The 15,662-nt window shown below is 39.4% G+C and overlaps 1 protein-coding gene across 4 annotated transcripts in view; it reads right to left on the bottom strand.

Annotated features, from left to right (window-relative positions):
- KCNH7 (potassium voltage-gated channel subfamily H member 7) overlaps nt 1-10,544 on the bottom strand; it is a 235,872-nt gene extending 225,328 nt beyond the window's left edge. For 3 of the 4 annotated variants that reach the window (XM_061343960.1, XM_061343968.1, XM_061343975.1), the window contains exons 1-2: nt 9,757-10,544; nt 7,504-7,734 (exon numbers count right to left, since the gene is read on the bottom strand). In XM_061343960.1, coding sequence (XP_061199944.1) covers nt 7,504-7,734; nt 9,757-9,832 — 307 coding nt within the window. In that variant the 5' untranslated portion in view covers nt 9,833-10,544. The remainder of the gene's footprint in view (nt 1-7,503; nt 7,735-9,756) is intronic. The other variant, XM_061343985.1, reaches the window with a different exon arrangement.
- Between the last annotated feature and the right edge of the window lie 5,118 nt (nt 10,545-15,662).

The following is a 15,662-nucleotide window of genomic DNA, read 5'->3' as shown; positions in this document are numbered from 1 at the left end:
TCTCGTGTGACAAATCAGGGATTTAAATGAGGTCATGGCAAAATGTTTTTTTATTGAGTGTCGTACTGTAGAGAAACAAGGGCAGGAAAGCAAGAAACATCAGCAGCAGGGAAGTACTGAAGGCAGGTGTGATTCCTGACCTAAGCTTTCTTATGGTCTTTTCCACTCAACTAGCCATAGTGAGAAAGTTAATAATGTCGGCATTTAAACACCAGCTTTAGGTTTTGATGATATGATGGCTCTCTGCTAACAATGAAGCTGGAATATATCCTTTGTTGACTAACATTTCAGTGCTGTAATTGAGGGCATTGTCAAAACTAGGTATAATGAGATCTGTAACTAGAGTCTGGTTAATGAAATAGAAAAAGACAACAGGACCTCCATGTAAAGATATGGTTTAATTCTTTTTCCAGATTGAATTTTGGTATAATTTGTGGTAAGCTCTACTGATGAGATTTCACTGTGATTACAGAATTAAAGAATTAAGAAAAATAGAAACAAAAAGGCTGTCTTATACCAGAAAGTCAGTGAGGGAGAGTAAAATGGGGTATCTATGGAAATGCTGGAGGTCAAAGGGCATTTTTTGATTAGTTATGGCTGTAATTCTGCTTTCCAAATTAAATCTTAATTTCTAAGAAATAACTCAAATGTGTGTATTTCCTTTTAAACAAAACCAGTATACTAGAGTAAAAAGTTCAAGCTATACAAAATTGCAACACCAATACTTCTCACCTCAGAGGTGTGAACTTTCAGAGATGCAGGCTGTGTGAAACCAGCTGTAACTATAGAGCCACAGTACCCCACTGTCATTGTCATGCATCTGGCTCTGCCTAGATCTAGGTTCACAGCTACAGTTCTGATTGCTTTTGAGATATGCAGTTTCCAGAGTCAGTTAGCAATTTCCATAGTCAGCTTGGTCTTGCTACTTTGAATCCTATACTGCTTGATTCAGAGTATTTTTCCATACTTAGCTGGGAACCTGGGAAGAATATTGTCTTTCTAGAACATAGACAGAGTCATACACTAAGTCAAACATGTAGGAAGCTCTTAAAAACTGGCCTTGAAAACACGAAGATAAAATCTAATCCACACCACTGTTCTTTTTCCATTGCTTGAAATCAGAGAGCACAGTACTAGTGTCAACATTGGTACTAGTCAAAGTGCCATGCTCTGAAGTTTTGTATAATACCAAATATGTGTAAGGCTGCTACTAGACAAGCAATTGCTCTTCCCCCATTCTATTGCAAGGCATGTTGTCTGATTTGCTTTCTGCATCTCTGATATATAGGCCAATTGGGTGGAGAAAAGAAAGAACAAATTGATAACACAAATTAGAGGTATGAAATAACTCTCGTAGCAGAAGGTAACATTAGAAAGGATGTACACTGAAGATGGAAAGAGGACACAATAAAATCAGGTGAAACCACAGACAAAAAAAAATAGATTGACAGCTCCTGTTTTTTTTGTCTTATAACCCAAAACCAAAATAGCGTTCACTAAAACTGAAAGGAGTATAGTCAAAGCAGATAAAAAACTTTGTTAGGCAAAGCCTAATTAAAAGATTAAACTCTCCCCCATAGGATATTATCATTTTAAGCAACTTAGAAAAACTTTGAGTATGTATATCACATTGTAACCTTCTAGTGCCAATTCACTCTGCAATGTGACACCTTTCTTACCACTGTGGGACTCTGTTTTCGAAAGTCAGCAATGACTGATTTTTTGCAGCTCAAGCAAGGGAAATTTGGGTCCCTTCATTAGTGTAAGTTGACCTGGTGGCTTTCTGAATCTGGCTGTAAAACTGTACTGCCAAAGTCCAGTGGCAGAAGAGTTCCCTCTGGACACTAGTGAAATGAAAGACTCCTGATCCACTAGCCTGCAGGTTTTCTACTTGTGCCATGGAGGGACTTAAAACTGTCAAAAGGTGTTTTTCCAACCTAAGATATCTTTTTCTGTTAAAGATGCAGTAATAATAATAATAATAGCAATTGTATTCTTCATTATTTGTGAAAATTAAATATATCTAATCATACCTTTATGACCCTAAACACTGACAATAATAATTGAAAGGCAATGTAATTGTTGTTCTTTTTTTATTCAGACACTATCTCTCATTAGCAGGAATAAATGAATCGGAATAAATTCTTTCTATAAAATCCCCCTTCTTATTGGGGATAAATTCATCCTAACCTGAAAAGAAAAAAAGATACGTTGTAAACACTAAGGAATTGAAAAATAAGGTTGAAACTGGCCCACAAATAAACCTCCTTCATATATCTGAGAGCTGCTTTATCATAATCATTAGGTATCCCATGTGAAATGTGAAAAAGTGACCCACAGTTCTGGGCAGGCACATAACTGAAAAGGGATGGGTAAAGGGGATATTCTCATCAGTGAGGTACTTGCTTTCTGCTGATGGTGTTCCCTGTTGCAAAACCAATACTGAACAGGACAAGGGACAGACTTGTCTCTTGGGACAAGTATTAAAACCTAACATAGAAACATTACATTACAGACATCAGGAAACGTCATCCACTTCTACTAGTTCAACTCCTTCAGTAACATTCTGGATTTGATCCAAGGTTGTATGTTTGACTGGGCTTTTTAAGGATGTATAGAAAAACTTGCATTAAGACAGGGGTATTGGACAGCTTTTTGTTGGGGGTAAGAGTTTCTTTATCGAAATGCAAACAGTATGTCTTAAACAAGAACTCCTACAGCAGCAGGGTATTCAACAGTTACTTGATTCAATAACCCTTCTCATCAGCTCTGGTTCAAGTGCTGAACCTGCAGTTAAGACTGCCCTTCCTGACCTTCATGTTAGAGATAATCTGGGGGACTTGATGTACATGCAAGGATCTTTCTTTTCAGTTGCATTTTTAATGATTGGTAGGTTCACAGCATTTACAGAACATAAAACATGTTTTGGGGTGTTTTTTTTCTTATCGTAAAAGAAGAATTTAAAAGGCCTTAAAAATATTAGTTTGGAATCTTAATGTGTCCTGAAAATACAAATATGTTTAATTTGCAGTCAGTTGTAGCAAATCTAATTTCTCAAACTGGTTAAGTGGCAAGTAATTTGTGAGGTTTGTAAACACTCTTCAAATAATTGCTTGATCTTATCTTTGCTTAAACCTATCCTCTTCTGAAGTGCTTCTTATCCCTAGAGTATCTGATGTGTATAGTGTAAGCTTAAATGAGTTCCTTTAACAGGTAAGCTCCGTAAGCTCAGACATAGCCCACTGTTGTCCATGAAGTGTAGAGTAAGAGGTATTTAGCGTGCTGCAATCCTGTCTGATTATCATATATCCATTCTGAATCCCCAATTATACTTTTCATGTCAAAAGCTTTACAGCTTTACCACTTCAAGCAATATTTTACATCTGTCAGGTATGATTTATGCCATGACTTAAACTGTAAAATGGAGTCCTCAAAGGAAGAGCTGTCAAACATTTTCCCCACAAATAACTTTATTAAAATAAGAATTCAACAGTATCTTACCTTCAACTATAACGCAGATCATATAGCTATATGATTTGTGAAAATGAAGTTGTGAGATACTGAGGAATATACTATACTGCTACTTTTATATCAGAGTATAATTTTTTTGAATTAAACAGATGTTAATGCCTAATGGCCAAGACTTCAAAAAAAATCTGTTTCAAAATAATAGTTTTTGTGATTTGTCTGTATTTATCTATTGTACTTGTTTAAAAGGGACAGTTACATTAAAAAAGAAATTTACTGAGTCTCTAATCCCATGGGATTAAGTACATCCAGTGACTTTTGTGGAGCTTCTTATGTGTTGAGAACCTATAAATTTGGACCCTTAGTTTTGGCATCCATCTGTTCCCAATTTCCTCAGTAGTCATTAATTCTTTTGATAACTATGTAATCACCTCCTTTGGCACTACTCTTAACAGGACAGAAGACTAGAACTTTGCCTGGATTGTGAAAATACCCGAGTGAAGAGAAATTAAAACCAAACGTAGGCTATTGTAACAATCTTATTCTGATACAAATTCTGCATGATGAGCTAGTAAGGCTTTTAGCTGCATACGGTAAAAACTTTTGTGAAGATAGGGCACCCGAGTGCTTAGGACACCGCCTGCTGAGTGTACAAGTAATGCTGGCATGCCAACTCTATGCCATCTAAACAATTAGACAAAGCTACCGCAAGTATTCTTTCCCTCTCCTCTGCACCCACCCCACACTGCACAGTGAAAAGGGAAACATGGCCAGTCTAGGTAACACATTTACAAACCCATGGTACATTGAATTTGCGTCCTCCCTTGACCGCTCTATTTGCTGTCAGCTTTGTTTAAAGCAGTGTAAATTCAAGCAACTGCCCTTTTTTCAAAAATTAGTCTGTTACAAAAGTTTTCCCACCCTTCTGTCCCCCTTTAAGCGTGTGATCTGGCCTAAAGATTAAAGCAGTGAACAAACAGCAGCATCCAGTCTTGCATCAAGATGTTTAAAACTCTAAATCTTAAACTTTCATCTAGGACAGTGGTTTGTAGCCAAGGAGAGAACGTCAGAATCATAATTCCCTATACATTTGCAATACATATTGCAAGAATACCCTTTTAAATTGAACTTAAAATTGTGACTTTTTAAAAGTATATGAGGTGGTATTTAGAATTAAAAAGAAAAAGCATCAGTTGTAGAGTGATTCCCTTTCCGATATATGCATTGCTGGACATCTGATGACAAATCAGCTTTATAAGTGAGGGGATATATGACCCCACTGATGTTTGTTTTACTTTGAAATATTAAAATATTTTTTAGTATAATCAGTGGCTTATGTAAAATTTAATGTGATGTGGAATAAAGGGCTGGGCATTTATTAAGGACTGTGTAATATGGTATTCAGAAACTCCAGTCAGTGGAACCTCAAGCGATTCACACTTTCATGAGCTGTCTTCCTTCTCCGTATGCTTAGTATTACATTAAATATTATACAAGGGGTGGCTATGAAATATGTAGAATCAAACTTTCAAGCAGTAGGTAGTTCATTGGAATAATTTGGGTTACAGAAAGTTCCATTTCTAATTGTGCTGCGATGGACCCCTTAAAACATTCTTATATTCACTCAATGCACACAGTACAAAATAAGCCACTAACCCAGCACTAAACTCCCAGATTTGTAGCAAATTCTTTGAATTCATTTTGCTTTAAATCCTGGAGGAAGCCCTTGCTATCTGTACCTGTTCAGTATATTGTTACAATATAGAGAGTATGTTACACATTTTATATTGCAAAAACAAATTTGCAAATTTAAAAAATGTGAAGAAGTTGAAAAGTGAGGTATATCTATGCATTGATTTACAACAACCATACAGTATGTTTACTGATGTTTATTATATCAGTCATATAGGTAGTTTCAGTTATATGTTACTACAAAAACTTCAGATCTTTTAATCACATTTTGTAAAGAAATCAAACATTATGTGGAATGAAACAGAAAAGCCTGTATATATAAATTGAGCTGTCAGACATCTACACATTTGAGTGTCAGGCCATTTTGCTGATTTTTGCCTGTAATCAGTGAATTAGTATTTTAAATTATATTTACAATCTGAAATAATTCAACTGTATTTGTTTAAATTTAGCAGTTCATATAGTGCACATGGTAAGTCCTGTTCACATTCCAACCAGTAAAATTTTGAGGGATTCAACCCAAATTTGTCTAGAACTGTTGTCTGTAGCTTTTGAAATTCCTTAACCTTTAAACATATGGTCTAGTAATTTAAAGAAACTATCCACAGAAATGAAGTTACAGAGAAACCTTATGTATGTTTGTTTACACTGAATAATCCCCAACTCCCATATATAATACACTTCAAAATCCAAAACTATGTGGAAGATGTGTCAATTTTTATAGATATTTTTACTTCGGTTTGCCTCAAATAGATTATGGTGTGTTGTGTAATGCCAGAATTCAGCATTTTAGGAAAATATATATTTACGGTAATTGACAGATAAGCAGCACTTTAGCTAAGCACTTTCCCTCCCTCATCATGTCTTGGGAGACTGAAGTACTCTAAAACAACCAGATGTCAGAACAGTGCTCCAGGCTGGTGGCTGTGAAAGTTAGCAATGACATTCTCCTTTTGCAATATTATTTTTAACACACGCCAAATTAACACAAACACAGGCTAGATGTGCAAAAGACACACGGTGTTAGGTCTCCTGAAAAACCTATGCTGAAAGCACAGCTACAACAGCAAATCTTGACCAAAATCTGCTCCAGACCAACAAACCATATCTAAGAATAAAGGACTCTACTGAGAATGTGCTAAGAAGAATATGCTTAAATACTGGTAGCGTGGGTAGAATGGTTGGCCCGAGTCCTATCTGAATTATACCAGCCTGAGCTAAAAATAATATTATTTAAGTCTCTCCAAGATAACAACAGAATTTTTGAGAACAGGGTTTAACTCTGTGACTTCAAAATGCAAGAGTATCCATTGCATGTGATTCTAAAATTGATGCAAACAGCACGTTGGCATTTCTCCAGAAGTAATTTAAGCTCAGCATTTGAATATGAATTTCCTTTTCCTTCTCCCAGGAGTGTACACAGCAAGAGACATAATAAGGTATATCACACTTATCCATTACTTGGATTTGTTTAAAAGATGGATGTTTCTGTAAATAACCCCATGTAACTAGAAGAAAAAAAAAAAAAAAAACCAACCAAAAAAACCAACCCAAAACTCTACATATAACTATTATGTTTCATAATTATTTTTCATGCATATGCATTTTTTAATCTGCAAGTACAGTCATATATTCATCCTATGCTCTTAACAGGAAAAAGTATCAGTGTAGCAAATTTAGCCATTCTTCTCATACTGAGTCTTCACTGATTAACAGGGAAACTCTTCATAGTTTAGCCACTCCAAAATTTTTCCTCTGACATTATTTAGGACAACTTCTGTGGTTCAGTTGCAGGTACTCCAACATCACTATATCTCATCTCTCTTTTCAGAGACTTAGTCAGTCCTTTATAAGCTAATGGTTTCCTTATAAGAGGCCAATTTTTGCTACTTAACTTTGTTGTACTTTTCCCAGTAGAATACTGCATTTAAATCAAGGTTCGCTTCCAACTCTGTGAGGCGGGCAGAGTTAAGCCCTGTGAAACCATTCCTACGTCCTGTGAGATGAAAGAGTTCATAAAAATTAACATTCACAGGATGTCTCTTCTATGTTTGTGTTTATCTGGTCATTGTAGGGCTCTTTATTTACGTCAGGAGATCTATAAACTGAGAGAATAACTTTTGTTCAGCAGTTGCAAACACAGTGCTACAGTCAGCGTACTTCAGATACCCACAACTTTCAGAGCACATTCCCTTACTGGTATACTAAGCGTGCTTCACTGGACTTTCAGGGAATTTACAACACTACTGCAACAAAGGATCTGACCAGCAAATCAAACACACATTTACCAATCAACTGATAACCAAACACATAAAAAGTCTTGAAAATAAAACCAGGCTTTACCGTCTTTGTGATAATAGGTGACTTCCACTTTCCTCTCCTCTGACCCCAGGAGTGCTTGAGCAATTTGGGCAATATGATGTCTTTTGGTCTCTGGCCCATGAAGAAAATCACAGGTGCAAGGTTTCTGCATGACATCTGGCCTGGAGAACCCGGTCATCTCACAGAACGCATCATTGCAGTAGATGATAGCACAATTCTGCACTCTAGCATTAGCAATGATGAATTTTTTATCTGCAATAAAAGTGATGCATTTTTTAGTGCTCTTTCAACATTTCATAAAGTGTCAATTGCATGGATGGATGCTAAACAACCCTTCTTTTCACTGGGATACCTAAAACGTAGAGATTTTCAGTCAAGTAATGCAGCTAGTTTGATACATAGCTTTTAAATAAACCTCAGTCAATTTAAGTATATCAAAGATTACGACAGTTGTCTTTTAAGGAAATAAACCCAAATTACACAAGTCTTTTGCAAAACTCTTTTGTCTAAAAAGGACAAAATTTTGTCTTCTTTAGCTTCACTGAAACCCAGGTGATGATGAGTGCCATCCTGCCAGCCATAACTCCAGGAAAGTCCTTGAAAAGTTAGTAGCTTCTTCTGGACGGGACATGGGGTCTCGGGAAGGGGTTTTTATTCAGGTGAAGGGCTTCCTCAGATAAAATCCAACCAGCTCAGGCTACTACACAGGGATTTTCACTGAGGTAAATGGCAGCAACTTTGTAGTCAGTATTTTAACAAAACTATCTAGAAAGATCAGAGTATTTTTTTTTCCTCTGATTGCTTTAGAAGTAACATTTATAAAAGAAAATATTCCTTAATTAAAAAAAAAAGGAGCATGAAGAGTAAATGAAAACCAAAGGTTGTGATGTTGGAAACATTTTGTACAGTCTGCTTAAGTTCTGCGCCTCTGTACATCACCCTTTCCCAAACCCTCACCTGACAGAAAAGTTGAAAAGTTTTCAACTGTTATTTCATTTATTTCTGTTTACCACTATAGCACACTGTTCTCATTGTAATTATAAATGTGCAGTTTTGATACATTTATTGTCAATAGCATGAATTTCTGCTTAAGACATTAGGAGGTCACTTGCTTCATAGAAGTGTTTTTATGTGATGCCGAGTTATCAGTATGAGTCTTCAATATTTTAAAGATATTCTGTCTTTGAATACAATGGAATACTTGGAAAAAGAGATTTCACTCACACTTTTTCTCCTGTTTTTCATCATGCTGAACTTTCACTGTCACTTGCCTATTTAATAGATAGTGCTTTATCCCCTTCAAAATATACAAACTTTACTGCAAGAAAACTTTGAGTAGCAACACTGACATCATTTAGAGGAACTGGGACTACAAACATGTTTGTTTTGTTTTTTTTTTCTAAGTAATAGAAATATCAGATCAGTATCATGGCCTTAAGTATAAAGAAGTATATAGACTGGAGTTAGCTGTAACGGTTTGCACCAGACTGATACTAAAATTATGCTAAATATTTAAATAAATGTACATATATCTAAACTACTGTTTCTAAATGAAATTCATCTCAAGCATCAAGTGTTCCTTCTTACTGGTAACAGTGAACTAGAGTTCTGGCCAGGAAAAACACTTCAGCTTCAGCCTCCTTGACAGGTAGCAAACTGCTGCATTGGAAAAGCTCTCACAGGCTCTGAGGATGCATTTGCACTGGTCTGATAGATATTCTATGATTCCATAAACAAAGTGGAAATATTTGACAGCTATATTGAAATACTAAAATGCAGTCATGACAAGGTAAGAGAGTATTTTCTCTTTAATAACTCCTCTGCATATTATCTGTTTCCTCTAAATCAAAGTCTGTTATGCTTTATTTTGAAAAGACAGTTATAATTGATAACAATCAGAACGATAATAAATCTTTTTTTTCTTTTGACATTGCACAGGCAGCACTCTGCTTTTATAGCTATCTCACTGGTTCAGAATAAGGCAAAGAGATATAACTTCTATAGCTATACAGTATGGATACAGTCAAGATCCTTGAATTACTGGGGGGAGGGGGGAGTGGGGGGAGGTTAAAAAAAAAAAAAAAAGGAAAAGCCCAATAATTCAAGTCGGTAATTGTATTTTAGATCAAACAGAATGTTACACCTGTCAGAGATCCCCTCTTTACCTCTGGGGTTTTCTTTCCAAGCTACAAACTTAAAATAGTCGGGAGCTGCTGTCCATTTAGTCACAAGCAGAATCAAACTATTGTAGCAAAATAGAAAGAGATAACTTACTTTGCCCTTCAAATTTTCGTATGATTGTACCCAAAAATGTATTTTGTGGTGCCACATGACCTCTGCGAACAGGCATGTTTGTACAGGTCTTCGGTTTTCTCTGCACAATGACTTCTCCAAGGATCTCCTACACGGCTCCAGCCCAAAGCACCGAGCCGGCTACCCTTTGTGACAAATCATCGTCCTCTGAAGGCTCGGAAATCTCTTCCCATTAGCACCACTTCTAGATACACGCTTTTCCTATTGGAGTCAGATCCATCCCCCAGTTTCTTTTTCTTTCTTTCTTTTCTTTCCTTCCTTGCTTTCTTTTCTATTTTTTCCTGGAGGAGTCGGACGCTATTGTCTGGGGCGGGTAGGGGTGGGGTAAGCAGGAGGAGGTGGGGGGGTTGGATTACAAGAGTAATCGATCTCTAGCACCAAACATCGCCAATTTTCCAAAGCAAATGGCCGTGACCCGGCAGTTTCCGACGCTGTAGTGATGGTTAGAGGGCTGGAAGACTAATGTTGCTCCGCTGCCAGAGGGAGTGACGTTCCCCCCGCTCCGGGCTCCACCACGGCGCTCAGCAGCTCGGATTACTCAAGCATGGCTTAGCAAGAGCCAGCCAATAAATCTCTTCAAAACTCAGCGACAAACAGCGGCATCAGGAATGAGCTACACGCCGGCAGCACCACGACGTGCCACATCCCCCACGGCTGCGGTTGCAGGGGGGCAGCGGGGACCAAGGGTGCTAGTGGCGGGGGCGACCCGCCACCTTCAGCTGCTCCAGCTTCTCCGTCGTCCCGGCACTACCGGCGCGTTCGTGCCCCCTGAGAATGGCCCGCCGGGGAGCCCCAGGCGCTGCCAGGGCCGGAGGAGGGAGGGATGTGGGACGAGAGAGAGCGTTGTACACGCCCCGTCGGGGGGGGAGGGGGGAGGAGGCGCGAGTGGCGGTCGATTTTGAGCAATGGCTGGGGGGGTGGGGAAGGGACCACCGGAGCCCTCGGCATCTTTCCCCGCCCCGGTGGAAGGGATCGCCCCCTCCTCCGGCAGCGTGACCCAGACGAGGACTTCCCCTCGCCCCACGCACCCCTCCTGCCGAGGAAGAGGGTTTTCCCCGGCGCCAAGCGCCGCTCCCCGGGTGCCGAGCAGGTGCGAGCCTCCGCTCAGGGGCAGAGAGGGCGGCGCGAACGGCTCGCCGGGCTCCCGCGGGTGTGTGTGGGGGGGTGAGCTCCTGCAGCAGCCCTCGCCCAGCCCGGGGCGGGAACCGAGCGGGCGCTGTGACCGCCCCGCCGCTGGGGCTGGGTCCCGGGGCCGAGCTCCGCCCCGCCGTGCCTGGGGTCCGGGTCGGGGCCGCGGGGCTGGGCCGGGGCGCACCGCCCGCTCGGAGCTGGCCGTGGTGCTGAAGCCGCCCGCCGGAGCGCGCGGAGGCGCCTCTGCACGCGGTCGGTTGTGGGGAGCGCTTGCGTCGTCCCCCGTTTCGCTCCTTCAGCTCCTGCCATCCCACAGGAATAACCAGGGAAGCTCCCAGGGGAAACAAGTATTATCTTCAGGCTGTAATTAAGGCTTCCTGCACTACCTAGCAGGCAGAACGATGCGCGTTCAGCATGGGCAGGGCTACCACAGTGAGGTGATACGTGGAGGGAGCTGGGGGCAGCCATGCGGTGCTGGAAAGGCATCTCCAGGGTAGCGTAAAGCAGCGGGGGCTTCTCAGTAAACTCACATGGAAAAAGGAGGCACCTGCTCAGCGCTCTTTGTAACCGCCAGTACAGGATATTGAGCTGGCAAACCACCGCCTCCCACCTGTTCTTCCTAAACACAAACAGGTGTTTTCTTATTCCCCCGGGCTTTTCGCAGGTGTGGCCTTTGTTTCACTGCTACCGTGTGTCGTCCTCTATTTATCAGAGGAGGGACACAGTCTGTTGAGTATGTGGATACATTTCTGGGCTACATTTAATTTAATCTCAGTGGAATCATTCCAGATTTACACAACTGTAAAAGATGTCTGAAAATATCATCTTTATATGTTTAAATTGTATTTAGAATGTTGCATAGTAATTGACTGTATACTAATTAGAACGCCTCAGCTACAGTAAGTGATGTGTAATCAGGTACATAATCAATCTTAAGGAGTGTGGCTTATTTAGGGAAGCAAATGTTCCAAACTCTGTGCTCAGAGGTATGGATCAAAGGAATAACAGCCATGTATTCTTTATAATCATAAAATTTGCAGAAGTATAACATTTTTATGACTCTAATCAACACTAAACCACAATATTTTTACATACTTTTCATGTAATTTGGACAGTGGATGGGGCTGCAGGTTGAATTTTTCTTTCTTCTCTTTGTCTTGACCAAGAACATATATTTCCCTGAAAATACATTTCAGTTCCCAAAGACAGCAGTAGAATTAATGTACACAGAGTGAGTTGAGTATATTTATTTTCACACTTCGTATAACACCTAGCATCTAGCCAAGTCATAATGGCCAGCAGTGACTTCATTCTCATCATTACATTAAAAATGGTGCTTTGATGTTGCTATAACATCAGTAGAAAATAATCCCAATGAAACTGTGACCTGTGCTGAGTAACCAGTGTTTGGTTTTGGTTTTCAACAGCTAGCAGCAAACCAGATCAACTCTCTGCTAGTGGAGTCCAGAGTCCAGTGCTTTAGGTGCCTGGCTGAAAAAAAAAAATAATTAAAAGAAAGATAAAAAGTATTTTAAGTATTCAAATCTCCCTGAAGCCCCATTCTGTCATGTTAAGTTTGATAGTCACACTATGCTTGCCTGAAAATTGAAACAGCAAGGACCAGAACTCTGTGGCTCCAGAGGACCTTTTCTGTTTTGCATTCTCATGGTAGTTTGAAGTTCAATGTTGACTATGTGAATGCACATTAAATAGAGTACACTTTTTTTTTCTTTTCTTTTTTTTTTTTTTTTTTTTTTTTTGTCTTTGCTGGTTTAGGTTTCTGGATCAAGAAAACCCCAGTGAAAACAAGATAACTGCTGCTGAAAGACAAGATCTGAGATGTGGTTTTCAGCAGGAAACAAATTCACAAGAATGCTGGGATGTAATAACTACATGAGCGATAGGTGGCATCAGAAAATCTTTCATCTCTGTGATTTACACCCCTGCAGTCTTGTAGATGATCTGTTGCTCCTGGAGTGCTTAATACTATTGTGTATAATGCCTTATAATTTTCTGTAGCAAGCCAACAGTGAAAGAAGTGTGAGAGGAAAATATATTTAAACTGGACAATTTACCATCTAACTCAGAGATGGTGTTAAATGGCATAATGTGAAAGAATTTGCATTTGATTGGGAAAATATGCATGCAAGTGAGAAAGTTGGAATTCATCATGTGTGCCTCTTTAGTGTGATGAAAGAAATGAAAATGCCATGGAGATACACATTTTATCTACGAAGTTGTACAGTTGCCAGCTTGGCAAGAAGCCTAAATACCAAGGGAGGGTGTCTCTGGAGCTAAAAATCCATCCAGCAGGGGTGATCCTGTGTCCTCTGTCTCTTGTGGCATTTTCCCTCATGGCACCACCCTCTCATCACAGGGCAGTCATAGCTTCCCACTGAACATTGCTGTTCCACAGCAAAATTGTGTGTGGCATTGCCTGGCCTCAGGGATAGCACTCAATTTTGCAATAGTGGTTTCAAGGTTTTTGCAGACATTCTGACCATTTCCTTCTCAAGTTCCCTGAGAAAATTTAGAGGAATGTGTGCCTGAAGATGAGTTTTGACCTGTTTCCTCATCTTAGCATTTAGCAGTTAAACCTGTTAGGAAAAGACAACTGGAGAAACGGTTTTACTGATATTTCCCATTGTATTTTTTGTGAAAAATAAATAAATAAAGGAGACAGCCAGTTTTAGTCCAGCAGTCTTGTAATACTTGACTGTGCCTTTTTAATGCTCCAGAAGACTCTCCCAAAGAAAAATGGCTTTCCTCTTCCAGCTTAAATAATCTTTAACCATATGTTGTTACTTTTCAAAGTCCTATGTTTTCCATTTCATTATTGTCATGATTCTATTGTTTGCCTTCCTGTAGACAGAAGTTTACTAGTACATTTCTGCTTGAATAAATGCTTTATTGAATATACTGAAACAATGTACTCCTAAGTCTTGATAGTTCTTGGGTTTTTTCTTCTCCCCTCATCCCCCATTGTTCTACCTAGCATGGGACATCTGTGTTGCTTTTACCATGTGTCTCCAGTATGCCCTGTCATTTATTTATCCTTCTGTGCTATATACACTTCCAATTTTAAGTAAGACTGGGGGTGTCTTCAGAGATGTCAGGTGAAATACTGAAACTTTATTTTGAATCCCATTTTGTGGTAAGATGGTCTTTGTGGTTCCTTGAAAGATCTGTCTCTGATCATCCCCTTTTAGTTTTTATCACTGTTGCTTCTTTGCCTTTTATGTGTTTAATATCTTTCCAAAATTTCAAGTTATAGCTCTAGATTTTGTTTTAATCCTTCACAATAATGATAATCATCAATTAGATTACGACTGTCTGGGCTTCAGGCACAGGCAAAGTATGCAGTTGCCTGGGACAACAGACTGCCAAATTACCTCTGTTGGAGAAGATAGAAATCAGCTGTTTGAACATCATGAACAGCCAAACAGCAAATCTCAACTGATGCTACTGAGACAGTCATAGGGTGTCTGTGGTGGCAGCTGCTGTTGCCAGAGCTGGCTCCTTCCAGCAGTAACTTATCTTTGCCTGCACTACAGTGATGCTCCAAGACCAGTAAGTTTTTCCTAATCCTGTAGCCACACACTTTACACAGCTGCCTACATAGTAACATGGGAATGCTTCGTTACTGTTGTTATAAAATTCACCTTGAACTAGGTCTGATTATAGTTATTTTGTGGTTTAGCTTTGCTCTTAAAAAAAAAAAAAAAAGGAAAAAAGGCTTTAATTTCCTTTCTGGCAAGACCACTGACATGAATGAACTTGCACAGAGGTGATGATGGTATTTGGCCTGAAGATTTACAACTTCATTGTGTCTTATTAATATTCAGGACTGCAGACATCTCAATGGGAAAAAGAATATAAAGATTTTGGTATCACAAAAAGACAAAAGAAGTATCTGTACCAAATTATGTTTTAAAAAGTGATTACAAATTTAGTTTTACAGCTAGTTTGATCCCTCAGTAGCACAAAAAATATATTAGGCTTATTTTGGATTTCGTTCAATGTATGTTTTACTTGTAATTATCTCTGAGGGACAGTAATTCTATGACAAGGATATGAATTATGAATGCAAAATCTATAATAACAAAACTTCTGTGAGCTAAATATCTGAGGCTGATCAAGGTAACATCACATGGCAAAAGTGTAACACAGCAGGTAAGTTAACTTTTTTCTGGAAGGATTTCAAGAACGTTAAGTTTGTTATCCTACAGTATACATTGTTGTTATTGCTTGCTATGTTGGAGTCCCTAGGGATTCAAAACTGCATGACTTAGGAACATTTTGGAAGTAGTATGTACAGGTCATGAAAACAGAATTACAAAAAGCATCAATATATCCATCTACTCAATGACCTGCCAGGCGATTGTGCCCTTCAGGATATTTGTGTTTGTATTATTCATTTAGGATTTAAATAATTCAAGCAATGAGGCTTCCACTTCTTCCTCTGAGAAACTCTTTCAATATCTCTCTGTCTCACCACAGGGTTTCATTCCCTCATATTAAGCCACAGTGTCAGTGTGGGCTCTTGCTTTGGGGATTTACATTATTTAGATGCACATCTTGTTTCTCTGGGTTCTTGGCCAGTAATGGGTGCCTCAGACTACTGTGCGCTGACCCCTCTGGCCAATTAAGAGTGACAGAAGTGACCCCAGCATGTGCTGTGCCTCTCAAAGCTTTTCTAGCTATATTATAATGCTGTGTCTCATTCTGGCAGCCGT

The sequence above is a fragment of the Neopsephotus bourkii genome, unplaced genomic scaffold (genome assembly GCF_033783945.1).
Source record: "Neopsephotus bourkii isolate Nb327-2 ecotype Australia unplaced genomic scaffold, CSIRO-AGI_Nbou_v1 NB_196, whole genome shotgun sequence".
NCBI classification, from domain to species: domain Eukaryota; kingdom Metazoa; phylum Chordata; class Aves; order Psittaciformes; family Psittacidae; genus Neopsephotus; species Neopsephotus bourkii.
This window is presented reverse-complemented; position numbering and strand designations above follow the sequence as displayed.